The following is a 22677-nucleotide window of genomic DNA, read 5'->3' on the forward strand; positions in this document are numbered from 1 at the left end:
TAAAATATTTTGCCATTGTTAAGTGACCATTAAAATGGGTGACCGTAAAAAAGTCGAAAATGTTCGTTTACAATGCATATGTTACACCGAATCCATGAAATTGTCTGTTACAAGCATTCGGCAAGAGAATTGCCGAATGCGTGAAAAATGCAAGCACGTTGCCCAGTTCACGGATTCCGTAAATTCTTTGCCGAATGCGTGAACTGGACAGCGTGTTATATTATAACCAAGTGTCAAAGTGACAGCTGAATAAGGATGTTTAATTTACATATTATTATGTATAATATGACCACATACATATGTTTCACTCTTAAAATATTGATCAAAATGTATAAAAATGGCATTAATTTATGTATAAGTCATATGAGATGATCTAAACATATGTATGTAGTCATATTATACATAATAATATGTAAATTAAACTAAATTAAACATTCTTATTCAGCTGTCACTTTGACACTTGTCCACGCTGTCCAGTTCTAAAAAACAACACCGGAGCGCTGCTGTCTATTTGCGAGACTCCATGCTTTGAGCAGACAAATTCTTGCCGAATACACGCATTCGCCAAAAAATTTGCCAAATCCGTGAACTGGTCAACATGCTTGCATTTTTCACGCATTCGGCAATTCTCTTGCCGAATGCGTGTAATAGACAATTTCACGGATTCGGTGTAACACATGCATATGAAAAACGGTTAGTATATATGTATATTAGTGGCGTGCGGTAAAAGTCTCTCTCCCCCCCGTCGTACATCCTCACTTAATTTGCGCGAGCAGGATACAACAGGAACAAGAGGAGCAGGCTTTTCCTCCCGTATCCTGCGCGCGCACATTAAACAAGGCTGTATGACAAAAAAAAGAGAGATAATTTCACCGCATGCCACTGATATATATTATATATACATAGTACCGTTTACCATGCACCCTTTTTTTATCTTTCGATTTTCGATCCTTGCCTTCCGATATTTGCTTTTTCGACCTTTTCACTTTCGGTGCCGTTAGGTTGACCCCTGTCAACGGTCAAAATTGCTTACTTTTGTTTACGTATTACGTATGAATATGAATGATGATGTCAGGTCAAAGCCAAGGTCGTAGGCGTCAAAGGTCGCAAGCCGAAGAGTAAAAAAGAAGGAATCCAGTAGAGAGAAGCGTTGGTCGTTGTCGGTTCGTATTTTGGTCATTATAATACACATTTAAGTGGCAAACATCCGCTTTTTAAGTAGCAAATATCTTTTTCAATGATCAAAGCAAAGTTTATAATACAATCTGTATCCGTCATTTAGAAATGCACACAATTTTTTTTGTAACGTACAGAAACTTTTTTAACGTGCAAAAAATTTTTTAAATGCACATTTATTTTATAAAATGGACGTTCTCTATTAAAATTGTCTGACTTGACCACTTCATCGACATAAGCGCACCGGTGCGCGCTCCTTCGAATTTAAGGCGATGACTCGAAATTGATTTTGGTTTCTTTTCAGTGACATCTAAAAATAGGGTGGGGGGTGGGCCTTCGTAAATAGAATAGCCCGTATTGATTTATTTTATTTGTGACTTGTATACTATATTTAGCTTAAAAGATACGCCACGTTTGTGGAGCGTTTAATATCAAATTTTAAATAGCTAATAGCGATAATATATTAGGTGGGCTGAAAAGTTCGTAGGCTGACACATAGATAGCGCTACTAGTATTAAATCCATATGATTTTTAGTTAGCCCTAACCTTAAAAAGACACGTGTATAAATTAGACAGCTGTCGTACTATTAGTTTGTGAGTTATAGCATTTTGAGTGAAGCAACTTTTATTAGTTTGAAAAAATGGATAAAAAGGAATTTCGTGTGTTAATAAAGCTTTGTTTTTCGGCGAAAAAAAATACTATTGAAGCCAAGGTTTGGCTTGATAAACATTATTCGGACCTTGCACCAGGAAAATCAACCGTTGAGAAGTGGTTTGCTAAGTTTAAACGAGGCGAAATGAGAACCGAGGACGATGCACGCAGTGGACGCCCCAAAGAGGCTGTTACCGACGAAAACATCAAAAAAGTCCACAAAATAATTTTGGATAACCGTAAAGTGAAATTGATTGAGATAGCTGAGACCCTAAAGATATCAAAGGAACGTGTTGGACATATCGTGAATGAATATTTGGGTATGCGAAAGTGGGTGCCGCGCGAGCTCACAATCGACCAAAAACAACAACGAATTGATGATTCTGAGCGGGACACGGTCGATTGGGCGCCCAGGACGATTGGGCGATCAGTGTTACTCGCCACTGCGACAATTGGACGACGAGACTGGCGGACACTGCGTCAATTGGGCCCTGCGTCAATTGGGCGCCCATCGCACTGGGCGATCATCGAGTGGCCGACGGCGACCGGGCGACCAGGGCGCGTGGGCGACCACCGACACGGCCCGCTGGTGAAGTGGTCGCCAAGCTTACGTAAACTCTGCGTTTTGCAAGGAACGACCGCGAACGGAGCGTTATAGGAATTTCCGATGCACTGACAAATATTCTACCTACATACATATGCTTTATACCGCTTTATTTTTCGTTTCAGTTTTACCAATTTTTCGTAACAACACGAATCATACTATTAATTTTTTTCGCTATATTATATTACATTTGCTGGAATTTTATATTAAACGTACTTTTATAAATACATGTGTAGCACCTTTTCACAAAAAATAATTGTAAGATGACAAATCATATGTACCTACATATTCTCCAAAATAATATAAAAGAAAAATGATCGATTGAATCTTTCGCGCAGTGCTTTTAGTTTTTTTTCAAATGGACACACTTTTTTTTCTTTTAAATGTTATATTTCAGTTTTATCAATTGGATAAATTCACACTCTATTCTCAATTTTCTCAACACTGTATTAGTTATACATAATAACAAAATATTTTCTAATAGCGATTCTCAAAGTTTTCAAGATTATATTTTTTTTCAATGATGAAATACGTTTACGAAAAAAAAGCGCATACTTAAATTCGTTCGCGGAGCTCGAATAATTTTTTTCGGCTTTTCCCATAATTAAATTATTACATCGTTTACGATTCGCAGAGGCAATTCTCGAAAAAAATAGCTTTTTAAAGTAATTTTAAACATCTCCCGTTCTATGGTTATTGTTGAAAATTACATTGAGCCACAAAAAATCACGTTTTTTAGTTACCAGAGCGGAGACTAACCAATCTTTACTAACTTTGACCCACTGAATTCGAATATGATATTGATTTTTGCTGGTTGGTGATTGTTTACGAGATATGAGCGTTTAAAAAAATGCGCGATTTTTACAGTTTTTTGGCTTTTGCGGTCTTTAACTCAAAACCTAGTATTGCTGTGCTCAAAGTGAGTATTGGAATCAATAGTCAGTTGTTTTTCCTATTGATTGTGATATTGCATTGCTTTAAAATACTTATAATTAATTGTCTAGCGAATTTTAAAAGTCAAAAAAATATTTTTTTTACGGATTTTTTCTCCGTGCTATTTTGCATTTATTTGGCAATTTTTTTATTTCACCTCGTTTATAAGGATTGGTTTTCTATTTCAATATTTTTTATTTTTATCTAAACGTACTAACTCGAGCGGTAATTGCAATTTAAATGCTTTCGTTTTTGTTGCTCAGTGTTATTATAGTCACATTAAAATCTATATGATAGTTTATAGTAATTAAGGCTCATTTCGTTTATCAATAATTTAATAAGGTATATTTTTACTAATTAATATCTTTCGCTTTTGTAAATTCGAAACATACATACATATGTATAACGAATTATGTTTACATCTATAACTGTCATCCAGCGCTCATCTGTTCATCTAATGTATAATTTCTTTAATAATATTTTATGCGTATAAAATATTACAAAGACCTTACAAGAAATTATATATTTTCAAATATTTGGACCGAATGAACGAACTCATTCAAAACGTTTTTTTTTTACTATGAGTGGCAGTTTTATTGCCTAAAGATAAATAATACCGCGTCTCATAGGCTAGGCTAGAGATGCTCTGCAAGTCATTTTGATAAAAGAGTTCTCAAAACGACTTTTGACAACTGTTTCTCGAACTACTTTTTTTCTTGATTGTTTTACATGACATGTTATACATACATACATATGTAAGGTTTTTCAACGGGTTTTTGCGGTATCATAAATTCATGGCCCTCAAATTTGGTTTAAAATAATGCAATGACTTTATATGACAAATAATAAATGATTTTATACCCTTTATCCTTTTATTAAATTCAAATTATTCTGAAATGGTTTTCATCGTTTTTTCAAAACCTCTCCGATAAAATAAACGTTTTTTATTCCAAAAAAAATGGCAAAGTTTCAAAGCGATCGGAAAAGTTTTAGGAGGTTTGTCCAAAACTAAGATAAACCTTGTAATTTTCAAATGTTATAATTAGCATGGAAATAATTTTTTCAATGTATGTATGTGTGTGTTGTATGAATGTACATACATATGTACATATGTTATTTTGAAAATTTTCAATTTAATATTTATTTTCATTATTCATCAATGAAAAGTAAATCAAAAAACTTTATTAATACTATGATTTGATGAATATACTAAATACTGGCGATTCTAGAATTGATCTAATGTTGAGAGTTACAAATTTTACACGTTTTGGATTTTCGTAAGATTAAAAATAAGCACCAATCACACGGTTGATCCCATATTTTTTAAGATCATCGAAAGCCGATGCAATTCGCGCTATTATATAAGTATTTATATTTTTATTTTTGAACATTTAATTTGTACGAATATTTTTTACGTAAATTTGTACGAATATCGATTTTTATATTTTCGGGGCAATGAGAGAATTTGTTCGCAGAAGGGCCAAAGAGGCATTGTATTGCATTAAGACGATTGTATCGTAAAAATATCAAATATTATGTTCTTCCCCTTTTTTTTGTCGAAGGGATCGGTACCTGAAGGGATCGGTCCAAAATATCATCTAATGTTGAATGAATCACTGTTAGAAAATATTTTGTAATTATGTATAACTATTACAGTGTAGTACAAAATTGAGAATAGGGTGTGAATTTATCCAATTGATAAAACTGAAATATAACATTTAAAAGAGAAAAAAGTGTGTCCATTTGAAAAATGTTTGCAATTTTGGGACCGACCATTTATTTCATTGTTTTGGTAGGTAATCGTAAAACCTGCTTCGAGAAGAAAAAAAAATACTGAATGAAAATCGACGGATTGATTGCAAAATTATTTAAGGCTCATTTCGTATTTACTTACCTATTATACAGTTCACATGGTTTTTAATATCTATTGCTTTTGTAAAGTAGCAACATACATACATACATATGTACATATGTACGTGTATAACGAATCATGTTTACATCTACATATGTACATATGTATAACGGTCATCCAGCACTCATCTGTTTATCTAATACAGCGGTTCAGATTTCAAATTTCCAGCAAGAAATTGTAAAAGTAAATCACTTGATCAGTGATATATTAATAATATTAATAATAATTTGAATACGATATTGAAAAAATAATATTGGAATAAATTAAAAAAGGTCGAATAAAACGGGTCGATTTATGAGTTTCTAGAATTGACTACATACCAGCAATTCTAAAATTAATTTAATGTAAATAAATAAATGTCTTTGAATACAAATTTTACATATTTTGGAATTTCGTAAGATTAGGAATAAGCATTTATTACGGTTGATCCACATTTTTTAACAAACAAACCGATGATAGTCGCTCTATTGATCGACTAAATAATAATTAAAAAACACAAATCGCAGCCGAATTGATTACAGTTATACAGGAAAAAAAATAATTACGTAGGTTAATTCTCGCTCGAATGTTTGGTGTTAGTTGGGTATGTTTTTGAGAACAATAAACTGACCATTTAAGACTCAAATTCATTGAAGTATCTACTTCAATGCTCAAATGTGATACGAAAATATCTCCCTACAATAGAAAGTTATAAAAAAAAACTCTCGAATGTTAGACAATACTTTAAACACGTTTTGTATATATTTTCCTTTTTTAATGTTAACTGTATAATTTATTTAAGTTCAGTTATTTTTTTAGTCAAATGAATGGTAAAAAAAGGAAGCAGATGATTATAATGAAAAAATTAAGGTGAAGAAATAGAGAATATTAAATTGATCACCAAAAATACAATGTCGAAAGTCAGTTTTTACGAGCCCAGCTCAAATATGCAAATTCGAAAATATGGCTGCCATATCTACGATAGAAGCTCACATGAATATGATCAATATGCTAATAAGTTACGAAATGTGTTTGATAGATTTAAAGATTTTTCAAAAATAGAGGATATAATATTATTCATGTCATTCCCATTCAATGATGAAATACAAATAGAAGAAATATCAATCAAATTAAAATAATTTTTGGATGTAGACCAAATACTAGTTGAGGATGAAATACTTAAATTAAAATGCGAAATATTTTTGAAATCAAGACCTTCCCTCAAAATAGTTATTGGAATTTACTCTGTGATGAATAATTTGAATTTAATAAAAGGATAAAGGGTATAAAATCATTTATTATTTGTCATATAAAGTCATTGCATTATTTTAAACCAAATTTGAGGGCCATGAATTTATGATACCGCAAAAACCCGTTGAAAAACCTTACATATGTATGTATGTATAACATGTCATGTAAAACAATCAAGAAAAAAAGTAGTTCGAGAAACAGTTGTCAAAAGTCGTTTTGAGAACTCTTTTATCAAAATGACTTGCAGAGCATCTCTAGCCTAGCCTATGAGACGCGGTATTATTTATCTTTAGGCAATAAAACTGCCACTCATAGTAAAAAAAAAACGTTTTGAATGAGTTCGTTCATTCGGTCCAAATATTTGAAAATATATAATTTCTTGTAAGGTCTTTGTAATATTTTATACGCATAAAATATTATTAAAGAAATTATACATTAGATGAACAGATGAGCGCTGGATGACAGTTATAGATGTAAACATAATTCGTTATACATATGTATGTATGTTTCGAATTTACAAAAGCGAAAGATATTAATTAGTAAAAATATACCTTATTAAATTATTGATAAACGAAATGAGCCTTAATTACTATAAACTATCATATAGATTTTAATGTGACTATAATAACACTGAGCAACAAAAACGAAAGCATTTAAATTGCAATTACCGCTCGAGTTAGTACGTTTAGATAAAAATAAAAAATATTGAAATAGAAAACCAATCCTTATAAACGAGGTGAAATAAAAAAATTGCCAAATAAATGCAAAATAGCACGGAGAAAAAATCCGTAAAAAAAATATTTTTTTGACTTTTAAAATTCGCTAGACAATTAATTATAAGTATTTTAAAGCAATGCAATATCACAATCAATAGGAAAAACAACTGACTATTGATTCCAATACTCACTTTGAGCACAGCAATACTAGGTTTTGAGTTAAAGACCGCAAAAGCCAAAAAACTGTAAAAATCGCGCATTTTTTTAAACGCTCATATCTCGTAAACAATCACCAACCAGCAAAAATCAATATCATATTCGAATTCAGTGGGTCAAAGTTAGTAAAGATTGGTTAGTCTCCGCTCTGGTAACTAAAAAACGTGATTTTTTGTGGCTCAATGTAATTTTCAACAATAACCATAGAACGGGAGATGTTTAAAATTACTTTAAAAAGCTATTTTTTTCGAGAATTGCCTCTGCGAATCGTAAACGATGTAATAATTTAATTATGGGAAAAGCCGAAAAAAATTATTCGAGCTCCGCGAACGAATTTAAGTATGCGCTTTTTTTTCGTAAACGTATTTCATCATTGAAAAAAAATATAATCTTGAAAACTTTGAGAATCGCTATTAGAAAATATTTTGTTATTATGTATAACTAATACAGTGTTGAGAAAATTGAGAATAGAGTGTGAATTTATCCAATTGATAAAACTGAAATATAACATTTAAAAGAAAAAAAAGTGTGTCCATTTGAAAAAAAACTAAAAGCACTGCGCGAAAGATTCAATCGATCATTTTTCTTTTATATTATTTTGGAGAATATGTAGGTACATATGATTTGTCATCTTACAATTATTTTTTGTGAAAAGGTGCTACACATGTATTTATAAAAGTACGTTTAATATAAAATTCCAGCAAATGTAATATAATATAGCGAAAAAAATTAATAGTATGATTCGTGTTGTTACGAAAAATTGGTAAAACTGAAACGAAAAATAAAGCGGTATAAAGCATATGTATGTAGGTAGAATATTTGTCAGTGCATCGGAAATTCCTATAACGCTCCGTTCGCGGTCGTTCCTTGCAAAACGCAGAGTTTACGTAAGCTTGGCGACCACTTCACCAGCGGGCCGTGTCGGTGGTCGCCCACGCGCCCTGGTCGCCCGGTCGCCGTCGGCCACTCGATGATCGCCCAGTGCGATGGGCGCCCAATTGACGCAGGGCCCAATTGACGCAGTGTCCGCCAGTCTCGTCGTCCAATTGTCGCAGTGGCGAGTAACACTGATCGCCCAATCGTCCTGGGCGCCCAATCGTCACGTACCGTTCTGAGCAGTGTTTGGAACTGTTCAATTGTAATAAACCCGAATTTTTGCGTCGATATGTGACAATGGATGAAACATGGCTCCATCATTTCACACCGGAGTCCAATCGACAGTCAGCCGAGTGGACTGCACGTGATGAAGTGACTCCAAAGCGTGGAAAGACGCAAAAGTCGGCTGCCAAGGTTATGGCATCAGTATTTTGGGATGCGCATACTATAATATTCATCGACTATCTTAAAAAGGGAAAAACCATAAACAGCGACTATTACGTAGCGTTATTGGAGCGTTTGAAGGACGAAATCGCGGAAAAACGGCACCATTTGAAGAAGAAGAAAGTGTTGTTTCCTCAAGACAATGCACCGTGTCACAAATCAATTAAAACGATGGCAAAATTGCATGAATTGGGCTTCGAATTGCTTCTGCATCCACCGTATTCTCCAGATCTGGCCCCCAGCGACTTTTTCCTGTTCTCAGACCTCAAGAGGATGCTCGCTGGACAGAAATTTTGCGCCGATGAAGAGAAACTGAAGCCTATTTTGAGGCTAAAGACAAATCGTACTATAAAAATGGTATCGAAAAATTGTATGACCGCTATAATCGTTGTATCGCCCTCGAAGACAACTATATTGAATAATAAAATCAAATTCTAACAAAAAAAGATTTTTTCTATGCTAGCCTACGAACTTTTCAGCCCAACTGTTACATACGTACAGTGGCGTCGCTAGGGGTGGTGTTATCTAAAATATATTTTTTATTAATTATTAATATTTGTCAATTGTTATCACTTCCGAGAGGGAGAAGCACCAAAAGAGAATCTAAGTTCACACATCGTTTCTGGATTGCATCTCCGTCTGGCTTAATCAGTTAACCTTCTTACCTTTAGGTACAAACACTGATTTTTCAGGAATTCAAAACAAAAGCCAATCATGGCTCATATTTGAAACTATACGTAGCTGCTCCGGACAGATTTCGCGGTAGCTGTATAAATACAGAAAGTTGTATATATACAGAAACCCGTGTATATATACAGAAAGCTGTATATATACAGAAACCTGTGTATATATACAGAAAGCTGTATATATACAGAAAGCTGTATATATTTTATTTTACTTTTTCTTTCTCCTTTGTACATTTTTATATACTATTTTAATTTTGTTTAGTGTAAACAAAGAATGGGATTAATGGATTTTATTTTTAATTTTTACACTTTTGTTATTTTTTTTTTCTCTCTGAATGATGTATTATTTTCCTTTTGTTACTTTTTTTTATTATTTTATTTTACCATGTTTTCTGCTTTTGCTTTTTTTTCTTTATTTACAGTTTACTTGTTTTTATATATTTTTCAAATGTAGGCCATTGTGGCGCATTAGGTTCTTCCTGTAATGCCACAATGGTCCAAAACTATTAAATAAATAAATAAATATACAGAAAGCTGTATATATATATATATATATACACATAAAGCTGTATATATATATATATATATACACATAAAGCTGTATATATTTATTTATTTTATTTATTTATTTATTTATTTTAAACAGACCATTGTGGCATAACAGGAATTCCTAAAGCGCCACAATGGTCAAAAAATATAACACAAAAAAGAAAAAAAAACAAAATAACAATTAAACATAAACATAAATACATCCATACATATATATAGAAAGCTGTATATATATAGAAAGCTGTATATACACAGAAAGCTGTATATATATATAGAAAGCTGTATATATACAGAAAGCTGTATATATACAGAAATTGCAATAAGGTGTAGCCGCTCGGGGACCGTCATACAACGAATGTGTCGAAGTAGCGTTTTTCAATTTGAACAATTTGGTATCACCCAAAAAATGGTGTCACCTGGTCCAGACCATACTTTCCCGCACGGGCCTAGCGACCCTACTGCATATGTATACAGTATCGTAGTGTCATAGTAAAAGTCACTTTTATATATAATCCAGACTCTCATACAACGAAAATCCATTAACTGATAACTGTCTTGTGAACCGAATTCCATGCAAATTTGAAATGCTCATTACAGCGCAAACATTTGACGACTTGTGAGTATTCTTCGTTGAATGTCTCCCGGCAATTAGACCCAAAGCCCAAAACAATTAGTTAATTGAGCTACGAGTAACCGAACGAGTGCATCTCGGTGCCGGAAAATGCGGGCATTATCAGTTGAACTTAGTACCAGTTGACCGAGTGCCAGATATCTTTTCGCACAACACTTACTCTCAATCCATTCACCTTTTGCTGTTCTAAAATTACTTTCATCCCGGATTGATTCATCCTCTACATGTTATTTCATCGCTTCCTCAAAAACATCTAAATCAGATGTATACATTACATACACCATTTATAGATATGTACATAATATATAACATTAAAATATGGCTTTTTAACCACAGTATTGTTAGATTTTGTTTTATATACATATGTATTCATACGCAAATATATACACACAGTGTCTGATTTTCACATTGAAAATTGCCTGGCGTTGCTCAAGCTTGTAAAAGTTGAAATAATGTGATATATTATAAGTATCGTATATTGACCTTGGACTTGAGCCCCATTCTAAAAACCACATATACAGTCTAATTTGAGACCGTATATCAAATATGTCGGTTCTAAATTGAATAGTGTAGACAAATAAGCAAACGTTAATCTTAGCGAGTAGATATTTACTTTCTGATTTGGAAAGACAGAGGTAGCGGCAAGACTTTTTGCCGAATATGACGGGTTGTCTCCACAGGTCGGCGTCGCAGTCCTCGTCGTACGTCTTCAATATGGGGAAGAATCCTTCGGGGCATTTGCTGGAGTTTTCCACGACCGATATGGCAGTGATGGGTCTCTCGTCGGGCAGCGTCTGGCTCAACGTCCCCATCACGCCGATGATGCCCTGATCTTTCGGCAGGTAAAACTTAGCTTTCGCCATTTCACTGCGACTGCGAATATGGCAATGACAAATGTCACGAGTGAGTTGTCCAATCGATGAGGTTCGCCCGAGTCGATGACCCTTAAATTAGTGGATCGAAATTTCCATCGGCGTGTCTGAAACGCTGGAGGCGGCGCACTGCGATTGCGACGCAACCATTCGAAGATCGACTGTACATTAAAGGGTCAAAAGCGAATGCTACGTCAAGAACGAACACGAGAGACGCATCGGAAATGTAAAAAAGCGAGAGCAAACAAACACACACACAACCAAAGCGAACGGGCGCCGGCCCTGCACTGCCACTGACGTTTGTTGCGAGTGTCTTCCACTGTTGCCAATCGAATTTATGGTCAATACGGTTGACAAACTTTTTTTTTTTTTTTGAAGAATGAAGTGTATTGAAAGGTGAATCGCTATCAAGATAACCACCGCAACGAAAATTCGGCGTACAGAAAAATCGGTGCACAGAAAACTGTGAAAACATTACTGCGCGAATGTTTTTACCGCAGGGAGGTCTATGAAATCCTCCTGGATAGTAATCACTTTGACAGTTTTCTCGTGACCAGTTTTAGCGTGTGACCAGTTTTCTCGTGACCAGTTTTAGCGTGTGACTAGTTTTCTCGTGACCAGTTGTTCAGACTATGTCTGATGATCGGCTTTCGTGGCCTTACGACCCACGATTTGGCCGATATATTTTTGTGCTGGCCACCCTGAGACAGCGGTTGGCACACAAACCGACAGTTGTCAATAGCGGTTTGGCGCGTAAACACCCCCGGGGTGTACGGGGCCCACCTCGCCACCGAAATCACCAGCTAGAGGCTGGTGAGGGTTGTGACGATACTTGGAGACCAGCTCCAGTATCCGTCCGGTGTGCACCAGAGGAAGCTTGGTCTGTCTTCGTCCAGAAGCCAGACAACTGAGCTACGCGTGGCTAACCTCAAAAGACACGCGTGGTTACTTTGTTTACTCCCCCCCCTGTCCCCCCTGCTTGATCTCTGTATATATATATATATATATATATATATATATATATATATATATATATATATATATATAAAATACAGTCACCATACAAACAGAATTACAACCTGTTTTCATTATTATACAATTTCCTCCCTTTTTCCACATCACGCATCCCACGCACATTACGAAGGAGAAAGGGACATAGCAGAGCAGCCGACATCAGCAGAGACCAGACCACCGACGACGAAGGAAGGCACCTTGAGGAAACCAGCCCCGCCCAAGCTTACCACTAGCTATCTCACAAAACCGACTTCCGGGGTGCTCTCGAGTTGAACATCCCTGGAGTCTGTACACCAGTTTTAGCGTGACGGATGATCACGAGTGACCGATCTAATGGTGCTTACGGACTAAACCAACGACGATTTTGGGCCAACTTTTTAACCAGCAGTAGCGTACAAAATATCGAAATAAAAATTAAATTTTAAAATTGAAATTGAATATCAAAATCAAGCTAAAGAGCGAGATTGAGCTAAAATTAGATCATCGTTGATGTTTTGAATTACAACAATGTTTTGAATTACGACGATACCGCATTTAAAACCAGAGAAATATTATAATTTCTCTGCGTACGAGCGAAAAAAAATATTGTTAAAGTCGTCACGAGATGTTACTGTATTTCCACGTGGATGATCGATAAAAAAAAAAACAATTCATAAAAAAACGCGGTGTCGGATGTCGGTGATTTGTCAAAGGGTTTTTTTTCTTTCGTCGAAATAAAATTAATAATCACACATTATCCGATAAATTTTACCTCTGAAATGATTTAATTACTTGATTTATTTCGACGAGAGAAACAATTGAAGAATAAAAAAATCCGTTTGATGTGACCGACAACACCCCGGGTTAGCTTCCAACGTAGGATCACCCATACTAATACATGATATATTCTCAGTAACTGCGCATTACGGGGAAGTAAAAATAATAATTCTTTGATTTTTTTTCGATCTTAGTGCGTATCTTCGTAAGTCAAAACATCTTCGACAAACAAAAGTCGAGGATTACCTGTATGTGATTTTTGATGATCTAATTTTAGGTCAATCTCGACAATTTATTTAAATTGTGCATGTTCTGTTTTAACTTTCAATATTTAATTTTAATTTTAATATAATGATTATAATTTCATTTTGATACTTGAATTTAATTTTAATATAATAATAATAGTTTTAATTTTGATATTTAATTTCAATTTTTAAATTTAATTTTTATTTCGATATTTTGTACGCTACTGGTTTTAAAAGTTGGCCTGTGGGCCGTTCGTTGGCTTGGTGCGTACGCACCATGAAGCGACCAGTTGTCCTGTGACAGGTTCACATTTGACTAGTAGTCCGTTTACCCAAATAACACGCGTGTTTACGGTCGCAATCAATCGGTGCGTCTCATAATCATATAAGAAAAAAAAATTAAATTTATAAAATTAATTATTATTTTTCAAGCACGGATAATCCGCAAACCGGATAATCCGCACCCGGATAATCGAGAGTATACTGTAGTATCAAATTTAGACCAAAGGTGTCACTAAAAAAAATAGCAAGGCGAAGGCGAGTCGTCTGGTTGGTGTCAGAGTAAAATACAGGGACGATGGAGTGCAGGCTTTGTCTTGGATCAGCTCCGGCCGAGTCTTCCGTCTCCATCTTCGGCGATCCTCATCCAGAGCGTCTGGAGCAACGCATTCGAACCGGCTGTCAAATTTATGTAGGTTACTGGTTACAGGTTACAATACTGTTGTGGACCCAATTGGTTCTCCCAACTCTTCTCACCGCTCAATCCTATTGTTTTGTTCATTTCATCTGCAGGTTAAAAGAGGCGATGGGTTGCCAGACACGGTGTGTCTTTCGTGTAAGACCAATCTCGAATCGTTGATCAGCTTTCGAAAGGCTTGCTTTCGAAGCCACGAAACATCTCAACTGAGGTTAGCTGATTGCTTGAACATCAAGACTGAAGAAGTTTTCTTGGAAGATCTAATATGGAACGATCAGCCTTCACAATCGACAATTCACCGAAAGGATAGTGAAATTTGTCTAAAACCATTTACTCAAAAATCTAACCATAAGAAACAAAAAAAATTGCATACTGGGATAAATCTACACAAGTGTGAAATTTGTCTAAAATCATTTACTAGAAAATCTACCCTCGATACACATAAAAAATCGCATGCTGGGATAAAACCACACAAATGTGACATTTGTTTAAAATCATATGTTCGGAAAGATGAACTTGTGTCACATTTGAGAACTCACACGGGGGAAAAGCCTTACAGGTGTGAAATCTGTCTAAAATCATTTTCTCAAAAATCTAGCCTAGAGAGACATAAACAATTGCATGCTGTGTTAAAACCACACAAATGTAAAATTTGTTTAAAATTATTTTCTCAAAAATCTAGCCTCAAGACACATAAAAAAATGCATGCTGGGATAAAACCACACCAATGTGACATTTGTTTAAAATCATTTAATTATAAAAATAAGCTCGTGAGACATTTGAGATCTCACACGGGGGAAAAGCCTTACAGGTGCGAAATATGTCTAAAATCATTTACTCAAAAATCTAGCCTCGAGACACATAAAAAAATGCATGCTGGGATAAAACCACACCAATGTGACATTTGTTTAAAATCATTTATTTATAAAAATAACCTTGTGATACATTTGAGATCTCACACGGGGGAAAAGCCTTACAGGTGTGAAATCTGTCTAAAATCATTTACTCGAAAATATATCCTCAATACACATAAAAAATTGCATACTGGGACAAAACCATACAAATGTGACATTTGTTTTAAATCATTTATTTATAAAAAAAAGCTTGTATCACATTTGAGATCTCACACAGGGGGAAAAGCCTTACAAGTGTGAAATTTGTTTAAAATCATTTACTCGAAAATCTATCCTCTGGTCACATAATAAATTACATACTGGAATGAATATAAAAAAATTGTTATTATATACATAAATACTGTTATTATTCTTACATTTTGGTTGCATGCGTGCCATGATGTTTTTGGTGCCCCCTTATCATGTCATTTCAGTTTATTTAAATAATTTTAAGATAAATGATAATTGAAAATTAAATGCACACTTCTATTATTTGGCTTACTTGTTTTATTTATTTTAAGTGTAATAATTTTTATTTATTGGATGAAATTGTGGTAATTATGGTAAACATACTTCATCATCCTAAGCCAGGCGTCAAAGTGCTCTAAAATTGTGGCAATTTCAACAGACGGGGCGAAATGTATGACCGGCGTAAGAAAAGGGTTTGTTGTTATTTTGAAATAACAACAAACCTATATCTTCATGTTTTGTACATACATAAAACATTGCTAATTGTTGAATATGAGTAAATTGAGTTATTTGTTGAATATGAGAAGGGAAAAATATGGATTAGTGCAAGTGATATTGTTTTGAGTTGCTGACTATCACCGATTTAATTACCAATGTATTGATAAGTAAGTAATATGTATGTACAATAGAACCACGACTATCCGAATTGTTAAAAACAAACACAAATTTTACGATTTTGCTGCTTTGAAATGTATAACATAAAAATTCTAAAATAATAAGGAGCTACTAAATTATAATTGTATGATATATGTACTTTCAAATAAATTCTAAAATATATTCCTTAATCTAAATTACAGGGACAAAATAAAAAAAATTCGGGTGTGACCAACCCATGACTTTATCTATATATTTGAGGAATATAAGAAGGTTACAAAACAAAATTCGATATTGAACTGATGACTATGATAGCGATACAAATTGAGCGCAAATGTATGGAAACTTGCACAAAACAAAAGTTCTACTTCCGGTTGTCAGATTTTGTTCAAATTTTTTTTATTACTAAAAATCACTATCAGTATTATACTCATTAAATATCAAGAAAATAAATATAATTTTATAGGTCAAAATAAAATAACGAAATATTGTTTTAAAAAAAAATACTACTTCCGGTTTACAAATTCTGACCAAAACCCTACCAGCTCTAAGTTAGTACATAAAGGATAGAAATATAAATTTTCAGCTTAATACGTTCAGGGGTGTGGACAGAGTAGTGGGCACAACATTTTTGACCTTTCTACGAGGAAAACAATCCTACTTTCGGTTCATTAAATTAAGTAATTTTTTTTATTTTTACTTAAAATCACTATTTTTATTATACACAATAAATATTAAGAAGCTTAAAACAATTTAAAAGGTCAAAATAAAATAATGAAATATTGTTTTTAAAAAAAATACTATTTCCGGTTTACGCATTCTAACCAAAACCCTACCAGCTCTAAGTTAGTACATAAAGGATAGAAATATAAATTTTCAGCTTAATACGTTCAGGGGTGTGGACAGAGTAGTGGGCACAACATTTTCAACCTTTCTTAGTGAAAAAAGTCCCACTTCCGGTTCATAAAATTTAATAATTTTTTTTTATTTTCATTACATTACTACAAGAATTATACTTGAATTTTTTTGTGACGAACACACATGTTTAAGGGGTCGAAAAAAATAGTGGAAGAAAAATCGAACAAGAGTAAACTGCCACTTCCGGTTGACAGATACTTACTAAATTTTATATATAACTTGGTATTAAGCTTAAACTTTTAGATATGAAATTTCAGTTCAATAAACCAAAAGGTTTCTGAGAAAAACATAAAAAACCTCAATTCTCTAGAGTAAAAGTACTACTTCCGGTTCAGAAATATTTAAAAAAAAAAAGGTTATAAAAATTATTATTTCTATCATATTTAAAAAAAATTCAGTCTGATTCAGTTAGTGGTTTGGGAGATATTTGAATTCAAAAACTTAAAAAAAGAGGACACCTATGAGGGGAGGTACCATTTCCGGTCAACTTAAAAATTTGGAAAAAAAAATTACGGCGTGTCGATAAGAATTTCATTAACCGATACTAAGTTTCATTTCGATAGGACTAACGGTGTTAAAAATATCCCCAAAATACACACACACACACACACATTTTTTCTAGATCATGAAAACGTGATCAGTGATCGATTCTGAGTTCGAATCAGTCAAAATCTCGAGTTCGAATTTTCGCATGATCACAAAACTTCATCTATTGTTACTACGTACATAGATAAAGTAAAAAAAAACCTTTTATGCACAGTAAATACAATGATTTATTATGTTTTCAACGCAGTAGTATACATAAACATATTCTTGAATATATATTATTTGTTTTGATTTTTAAATGCTTTTTATTATTATGTTCACAATACATTTTATATCTATTTTAATAGCTAATTTAATATTTAATAGCTAACTTTGGTTAGTAATCATAGTATTATATTATTCTAATGTTAATGCACAGCATAATAGGAGAAAGAGCTCAAAAACCTACGACGATTTGTTTATGTAGATGAGATGTAACAAGTTCATTATAAAATGACGAATTCACTTTTAGATACCGTCCATATTAAAAATGAAGGCAATGGCATAATCATCGCTCTTGTACAAACATGCAGAATGAATCTCTGGCAACGTCCCATTGGCTCCGAAGCTGAGAAACGAAAACGACCTTCTTTTTTACATATAATTAATATTGTAACAAGTGAACATAAATAAAGGATCCTCTTACTAACATAATCAGTGTTTTCATAGACCTCCCGCGGTGAATTAAGATTAGTAATTGAACGCAAAAGCGATTGCCAACCTTCTCGGATGCGAGCGATGCGAACGTCAGATGGGTTGACAAATGCACGCGAATTTTAAATTTTTGGGTGTGACCAGTTTTAGCGTGTGACCAGTTTTCTCGTGACCAGTTTTAGCGTGTAACCAGTTTTCTCGTGACCAGTTTTAGCGTGTGACCAATTTTCTCGTGACCAGTTTTAGCGTGTGACCAGTTTTCTCGTGACTAGTTTTAGCGTGTGACCAGTTTTAGCGTGTGACCAGTTTTAGCGTGTGACTAGTTTTCTCGTGACCAGTTTTAGCGTGACGGATGATCACGAGTGACCGATCTAGAGCGACCAGTTGTCCTGTGACAGGTTTGGTTCGGTGATTACTAGTCAAATGTGAACCGGTCACAGGACAACCGGTCGGTCTAGATCGGTCACACGTGATCACCCGTCACACTAAAACTGGTCACACCAAATTAAAATTGGTCGAATTTTTGGGTGTGACCAGTTTTAGTGTCACGCTCTAGATCGATCACGTGAAAGCGATCTAGAGCGACCGGTTGTCCTGTGACTGGTTCACATATGACTAGTAGTCCGTTTACCATAACTGTCGTTGGGAACTTTGTAAACAGGTAAGTTTCTATTACGATATATTTTCTTTTCAATTCAAATGAATTCGCCCCCGGCCTCGAGAAGCACCAAAGGCTCCGGGGGCGAAAGCCCCGGAGGCGAAGGTGCCGAGGACGAAGGAATTTCGAATATTGATTTTTTTTTCCTTTCTATTTTTAATATATATATATAAATGAGAAGTGCTACAATTACAATGAAGAAACCAAAGATAGACTTCACTGAGAGGATAAGTGAAAATACCTAATACAGTTTTTGGTGCTTTTTCTTCAGTTAAGAAAAAAGCTTTTAAAGCTTCAAATAGCTTTAGAGTGGATTATATTTCAGGCAATAGTGATAGCCACCTAGTTTTTGAATTTGAGAGTATATTTTTATATTCAATATAAGCAAAATCACAGAAATGTGTTAGTCTTTCTGTTCTGACGGTGTCTATTCCGCGTCTGCGTGTCATGACTCATGAATCAATGGCACCGTTAACACTAGCGATATCTACACCGATGTGTACGAAATTTTCAATAAGAGAACTGGATATGGGAAAATTCCTAAATATCGGGTGTATCGGGTGTAGATATCGGTAGTGTGGACGTAGCCATTGACTTTTTGTTTATAGTTTATGTTAATTCTGAGTTAAAAACTTCTGTAGGAAGTTAAAAAGTGGTAAACCGGGATATTTGGGCGTCCCGAGAGGTTTGTTCGGGACACTGGGATACGAGACTTAAAACTGGTAACAATCCCGATTAATCGGGACGCCTGACAACCCTAGGTATAACTAGTACCAAAAAAAAAGAGCTAGGCATCTGGTTGGTGTAAGAGTTAAATACAGGGACGATGGAGTGCAGGCTTTGTCTTGGATCAGCTCCGGCCGAGTCTTCCGTCTCCATCTTCCAGAGACCAGGTCCTCATCCAGAGCGTCTGGAGCAACGCATTCGGACCGGCTGTCAGATTTATGTAGGTTACTGGTTACAGGTTACAATACTGTTGTGGACCCAATTGGTTCTCCCAACTCTTCTCACCGCTCAATCCTATTGTTTTTTTCATTTCATCTGCAGGTTAAAAGAGGCGATGGGTTGCCAGACACGGTGTGTTTTTCGTGTAAGACCAATCTCGAATCGTTGATCAGCTTTCGAAAGGCTTGCTTTCGAAGCCACGAAACATCTCAACTGAGGTTAGCTGATTGCTTGAACATCAAGACTGAAGAAGTTTTCTTGGAAGATCTAATATGGGACGATGAGCCTTCACAATCGACAATTCAACGAAAGGATAGTGAAATTTGTCTAAAACCATTTACTCAAAAATCTAACCATAAGAAACAAAAAAAATTGCATACTGGGATAAATCTACACAAGTGTGAAATTTGTCTAAAATCATTTACTAGAAAATCTACCCTCGATACACATAAAAAATCGCATGCTGGGATAAAACCACACAAATGTGACATTTGTTTAAAATCATATGTTCGGAAAGGTGAACTTGTGTCACATTTGAGAACTCACACGGGGGAAAAGCCTTACAGGTGTGAAATCTGTCTAAAATCATTTACTCAAAAATCTAGCCTCGAGACACATAAAAAATTGCATGCTGGGATAAAACCACACCAATGTGACATTTGTTTAAAATCATTTAATTATAAAAATAAGCTCGTGAGACATTTGAGATCTCACACGGGGGAAAAACCTTACAGGTGTGAAATCTGTCTAAAATCATTTACTCAAAGATCTGGCCTCGATACACATAAAAAATCGCATGCTGGGATAAAACCACACAAATGTGACATTTGTTTAAAATCATATGTTCGTAAATATGAACTTGTGTCACATTTGAGAACTCACACGGGGGAAAAGCCTTACAAGTGTGAAATCTGTCTAAAATCATTTACTCTAAAATCTAGCCTCGAGACACATAAAAAATCGCATGCTGGGATAAAACCACACAAATGTAAAATTTGTTTAAAATTATTTTCTCAAAAATCTTACCTCGTGTTACATGAAAAATTGCATGCTGGGATAAAACCACACCAATGTGACATTTGTTTAAAATCATTTAATTATAAAAATAAACTTGTGATACATTTGAGATCTCACACGGGGGAAAAGCCTTACAGGTGTGAAATCTGTCTAAAATCATATACTCAAAAATCTAGCTTAGAGACACATAAAAAATCACATACTGGGATAAAACCACACAAATGTGACATTTGTTTAAAATCATTTGTTCGTAGAGATGAACTTGTGTCACATTTGAGAACTCACACGGGGGAAAAGCCTTACAGGTGTGAAATCTGTCTAAAATCATTTACTCAAAAATATAGCCTCGAGACACATACAAAATTGCATGCTGGTATAAAACCACACAAATGTAAAATTTGTTTAAAATTATTTTCTCAAAAATCTTACCTCGTGTTACATGAAAAATTGCATGCTGGGATAAAACCACACCAATGTGACATTTGTTTAAAATCATTTATTTATAAAAATAAACTTGTGATACATTTAAGATCTCACACGGGGGAAAAGCCTTACAGGTGCGAAATCTGTCCAAAATCATTTACTCAAAAATCTAGCCTCGAGACACATAAAAAATTGCATGCTGGGATAAAACCACACAAATGTGAAATCTTTTTAAAATCATTTACTCGAAAACCTTACCCCAAGAGACATAAACAATTGCATGCTGAGATAAAACCACACAAATGTGACATTTGTTTAAAATCATTTATCCGAAAACATAAACTTGTGACACATTTAATATCTCACACGGGGGGAAAAGCTTTACAAGTGTGAAATTTGTTTAAAATCATTTACTCGAAAATCTATCCCTTGGTCACATAATAAATTACATATTGGAATGAATATAAAAAAATTGTTATTATATACATTAATACTGTTATTATTCTTACATTTTGGTTGCATGCGTCCCATGATGTTTTTGGTGCCCCCTTCTCATGTCATTTCAGTTTATTTAAATAATTTTAAGATAAATGATAATAGAAAATTTAAATGCACACTTCTATTATTTGGCTTACTTGTTTTATTTATTTTAAATGTAATAATTTTTATTTATTGGATGAAATTGTGGTAATTATGGTAAACATACTTCATCATCCTAAGCCAGGCGTCAAAGTGCTCTAAAATTGTGGCAATTTCAACAGACGGGGTGAAACGTATGACCGGCGTAAGAAAAGAGTTTGTTGTTATTTTGAAATAACAACAAACCTATATCTTCATGTTTTGTACGTATATAAAACATTGCTAATTGTTGAATATGAGTAAATTGAGTAATTGTTGAATATGAGAAGTGAAAAATATGGAATAGTGCAAGTGATATTGTTTTGAGTTGCTGACTATCACCGATTTAATTACCAATGTATTGATAAGTAAGTAATATGTATGCACAATAGAACCACGACTATCCGAATTGTTAAAAACAAACACAAATTTTACGATTTTGCTGGTTTGAAATGTATAACAAAAATTCTAAAATAAGAAGGAGCTACTAAATTATAATATGATATATGTACTTTCAAATAAATTCTAAAATATATACCTTAATCTAAATTACAGGGACAAAATTAAAAAAAAAAACCTTTTATGCACAGTAAATACAATGATTTATTATGTTTTCAACACATTATACATAAACATATTCTTGAATATATATTATAATATATAGATGACATATAGAAAATGTTATACAATATAACAAAGATAAACAAATAATGTTACCGACGATTTATGTATGTAGATGAGATGTAACAAGTTCATAATAAAATGACGAATTTACTTTTAGATACCGTCCATATTAAAGATGATTATTCATAATGTTTCTTAGATCTGTCTGTAACGCGATAGATTTCATAACGACAAGGATTTCTTTAATAGATGATATTAGAAACTTTTTATTTCAGTAGACGGTGAACGAA

At 34.0% G+C, this 22677-nt stretch overlaps 3 protein-coding genes across 4 annotated transcripts in view; 2 read left to right on the forward strand and 1 right to left on the reverse strand.

The window, feature by feature from the left end:
• Mvb12 (multivesicular body subunit 12-like Mvb12) overlaps nt 1-11789 on the reverse strand; it is a 22997-nt gene extending 11208 nt beyond the window's left edge. The window contains exon 1 of the mRNA XM_077431158.1: nt 11239-11789. Within this exon, the coding sequence (XP_077287284.1) occupies nt 11239-11488 (250 nt within the window). The 5' untranslated portion in view covers nt 11489-11789. The remainder of the gene's footprint in view (nt 1-11238) is intronic.
• Nucleotides 11790-13800: 2011 nt separating this feature from the next.
• On the forward strand, nt 13801-15600 carry LOC143912026 (uncharacterized). Its single transcript, XM_077431157.1, has 2 exons — nt 13801-14203; nt 14305-15600. Exons 1-2 carry the CDS (start codon nt 14090-14092, stop codon nt 15361-15363), a joined length of 1173 nt encoding a protein of 390 aa, XP_077287283.1. The 5' UTR covers nt 13801-14089; the 3' UTR covers nt 15364-15600.
• A 3614-nt stretch (nt 15601-19214) lies between these two features.
• Nucleotides 19215-22322, forward strand: LOC143912023 (uncharacterized). Of its 2 annotated transcripts, XM_077431147.1 has the most exons (3): nt 19215-19706; nt 19808-21027; nt 21280-21776. In XM_077431147.1, exons 1-3 carry the CDS (start codon nt 19587-19589, stop codon nt 21536-21538), a joined length of 1599 nt encoding a protein of 532 aa, XP_077287273.1. In that variant the 5' UTR covers nt 19215-19586; the 3' UTR covers nt 21539-21776. The 2 variants fall into 2 exon arrangements, with proteins under 2 accessions (XP_077287273.1, XP_077287272.1); XM_077431146.1 differs by having other exon boundaries at nt 19521-19706; nt 19808-22322.
• Nucleotides 22323-22677: the final 355 nt, after the last annotated feature.

This window comes from Arctopsyche grandis, chromosome 5, assembly GCF_051622035.1.
Source record: "Arctopsyche grandis isolate Sample6627 chromosome 5, ASM5162203v2, whole genome shotgun sequence".
In the NCBI taxonomy this organism is placed as follows: Eukaryota; Metazoa; Arthropoda; class Insecta; order Trichoptera; family Hydropsychidae; genus Arctopsyche; species Arctopsyche grandis.

Excerpts from the sequence above, each read along its gene's own strand:
- LOC143912026 (XM_077431157.1), top strand. The coding sequence starts at position 14,090 with ATGGAGTGCAGGCTTTGTCTTGGATCAGCTCCGGCCGAGTCTTCCGTC. Across the intron at positions 14,204-14,304 it reads GAACCGGCTGTCAAATTTAT|GTTAAAAGAGGCGATGGGTT; the intron begins GTAGGTTACTGG and ends TTTCATCTGCAG.
- LOC143912023 (XM_077431146.1), top strand. The coding sequence starts at position 19,587 with ATGGAGTGCAGGCTTTGTCTTGGATCAGCTCCGGCCGAGTCTTCCGTC. Across the intron at positions 19,707-19,807 it reads GGACCGGCTGTCAGATTTAT|GTTAAAAGAGGCGATGGGTT; the intron begins GTAGGTTACTGG and ends TTTCATCTGCAG.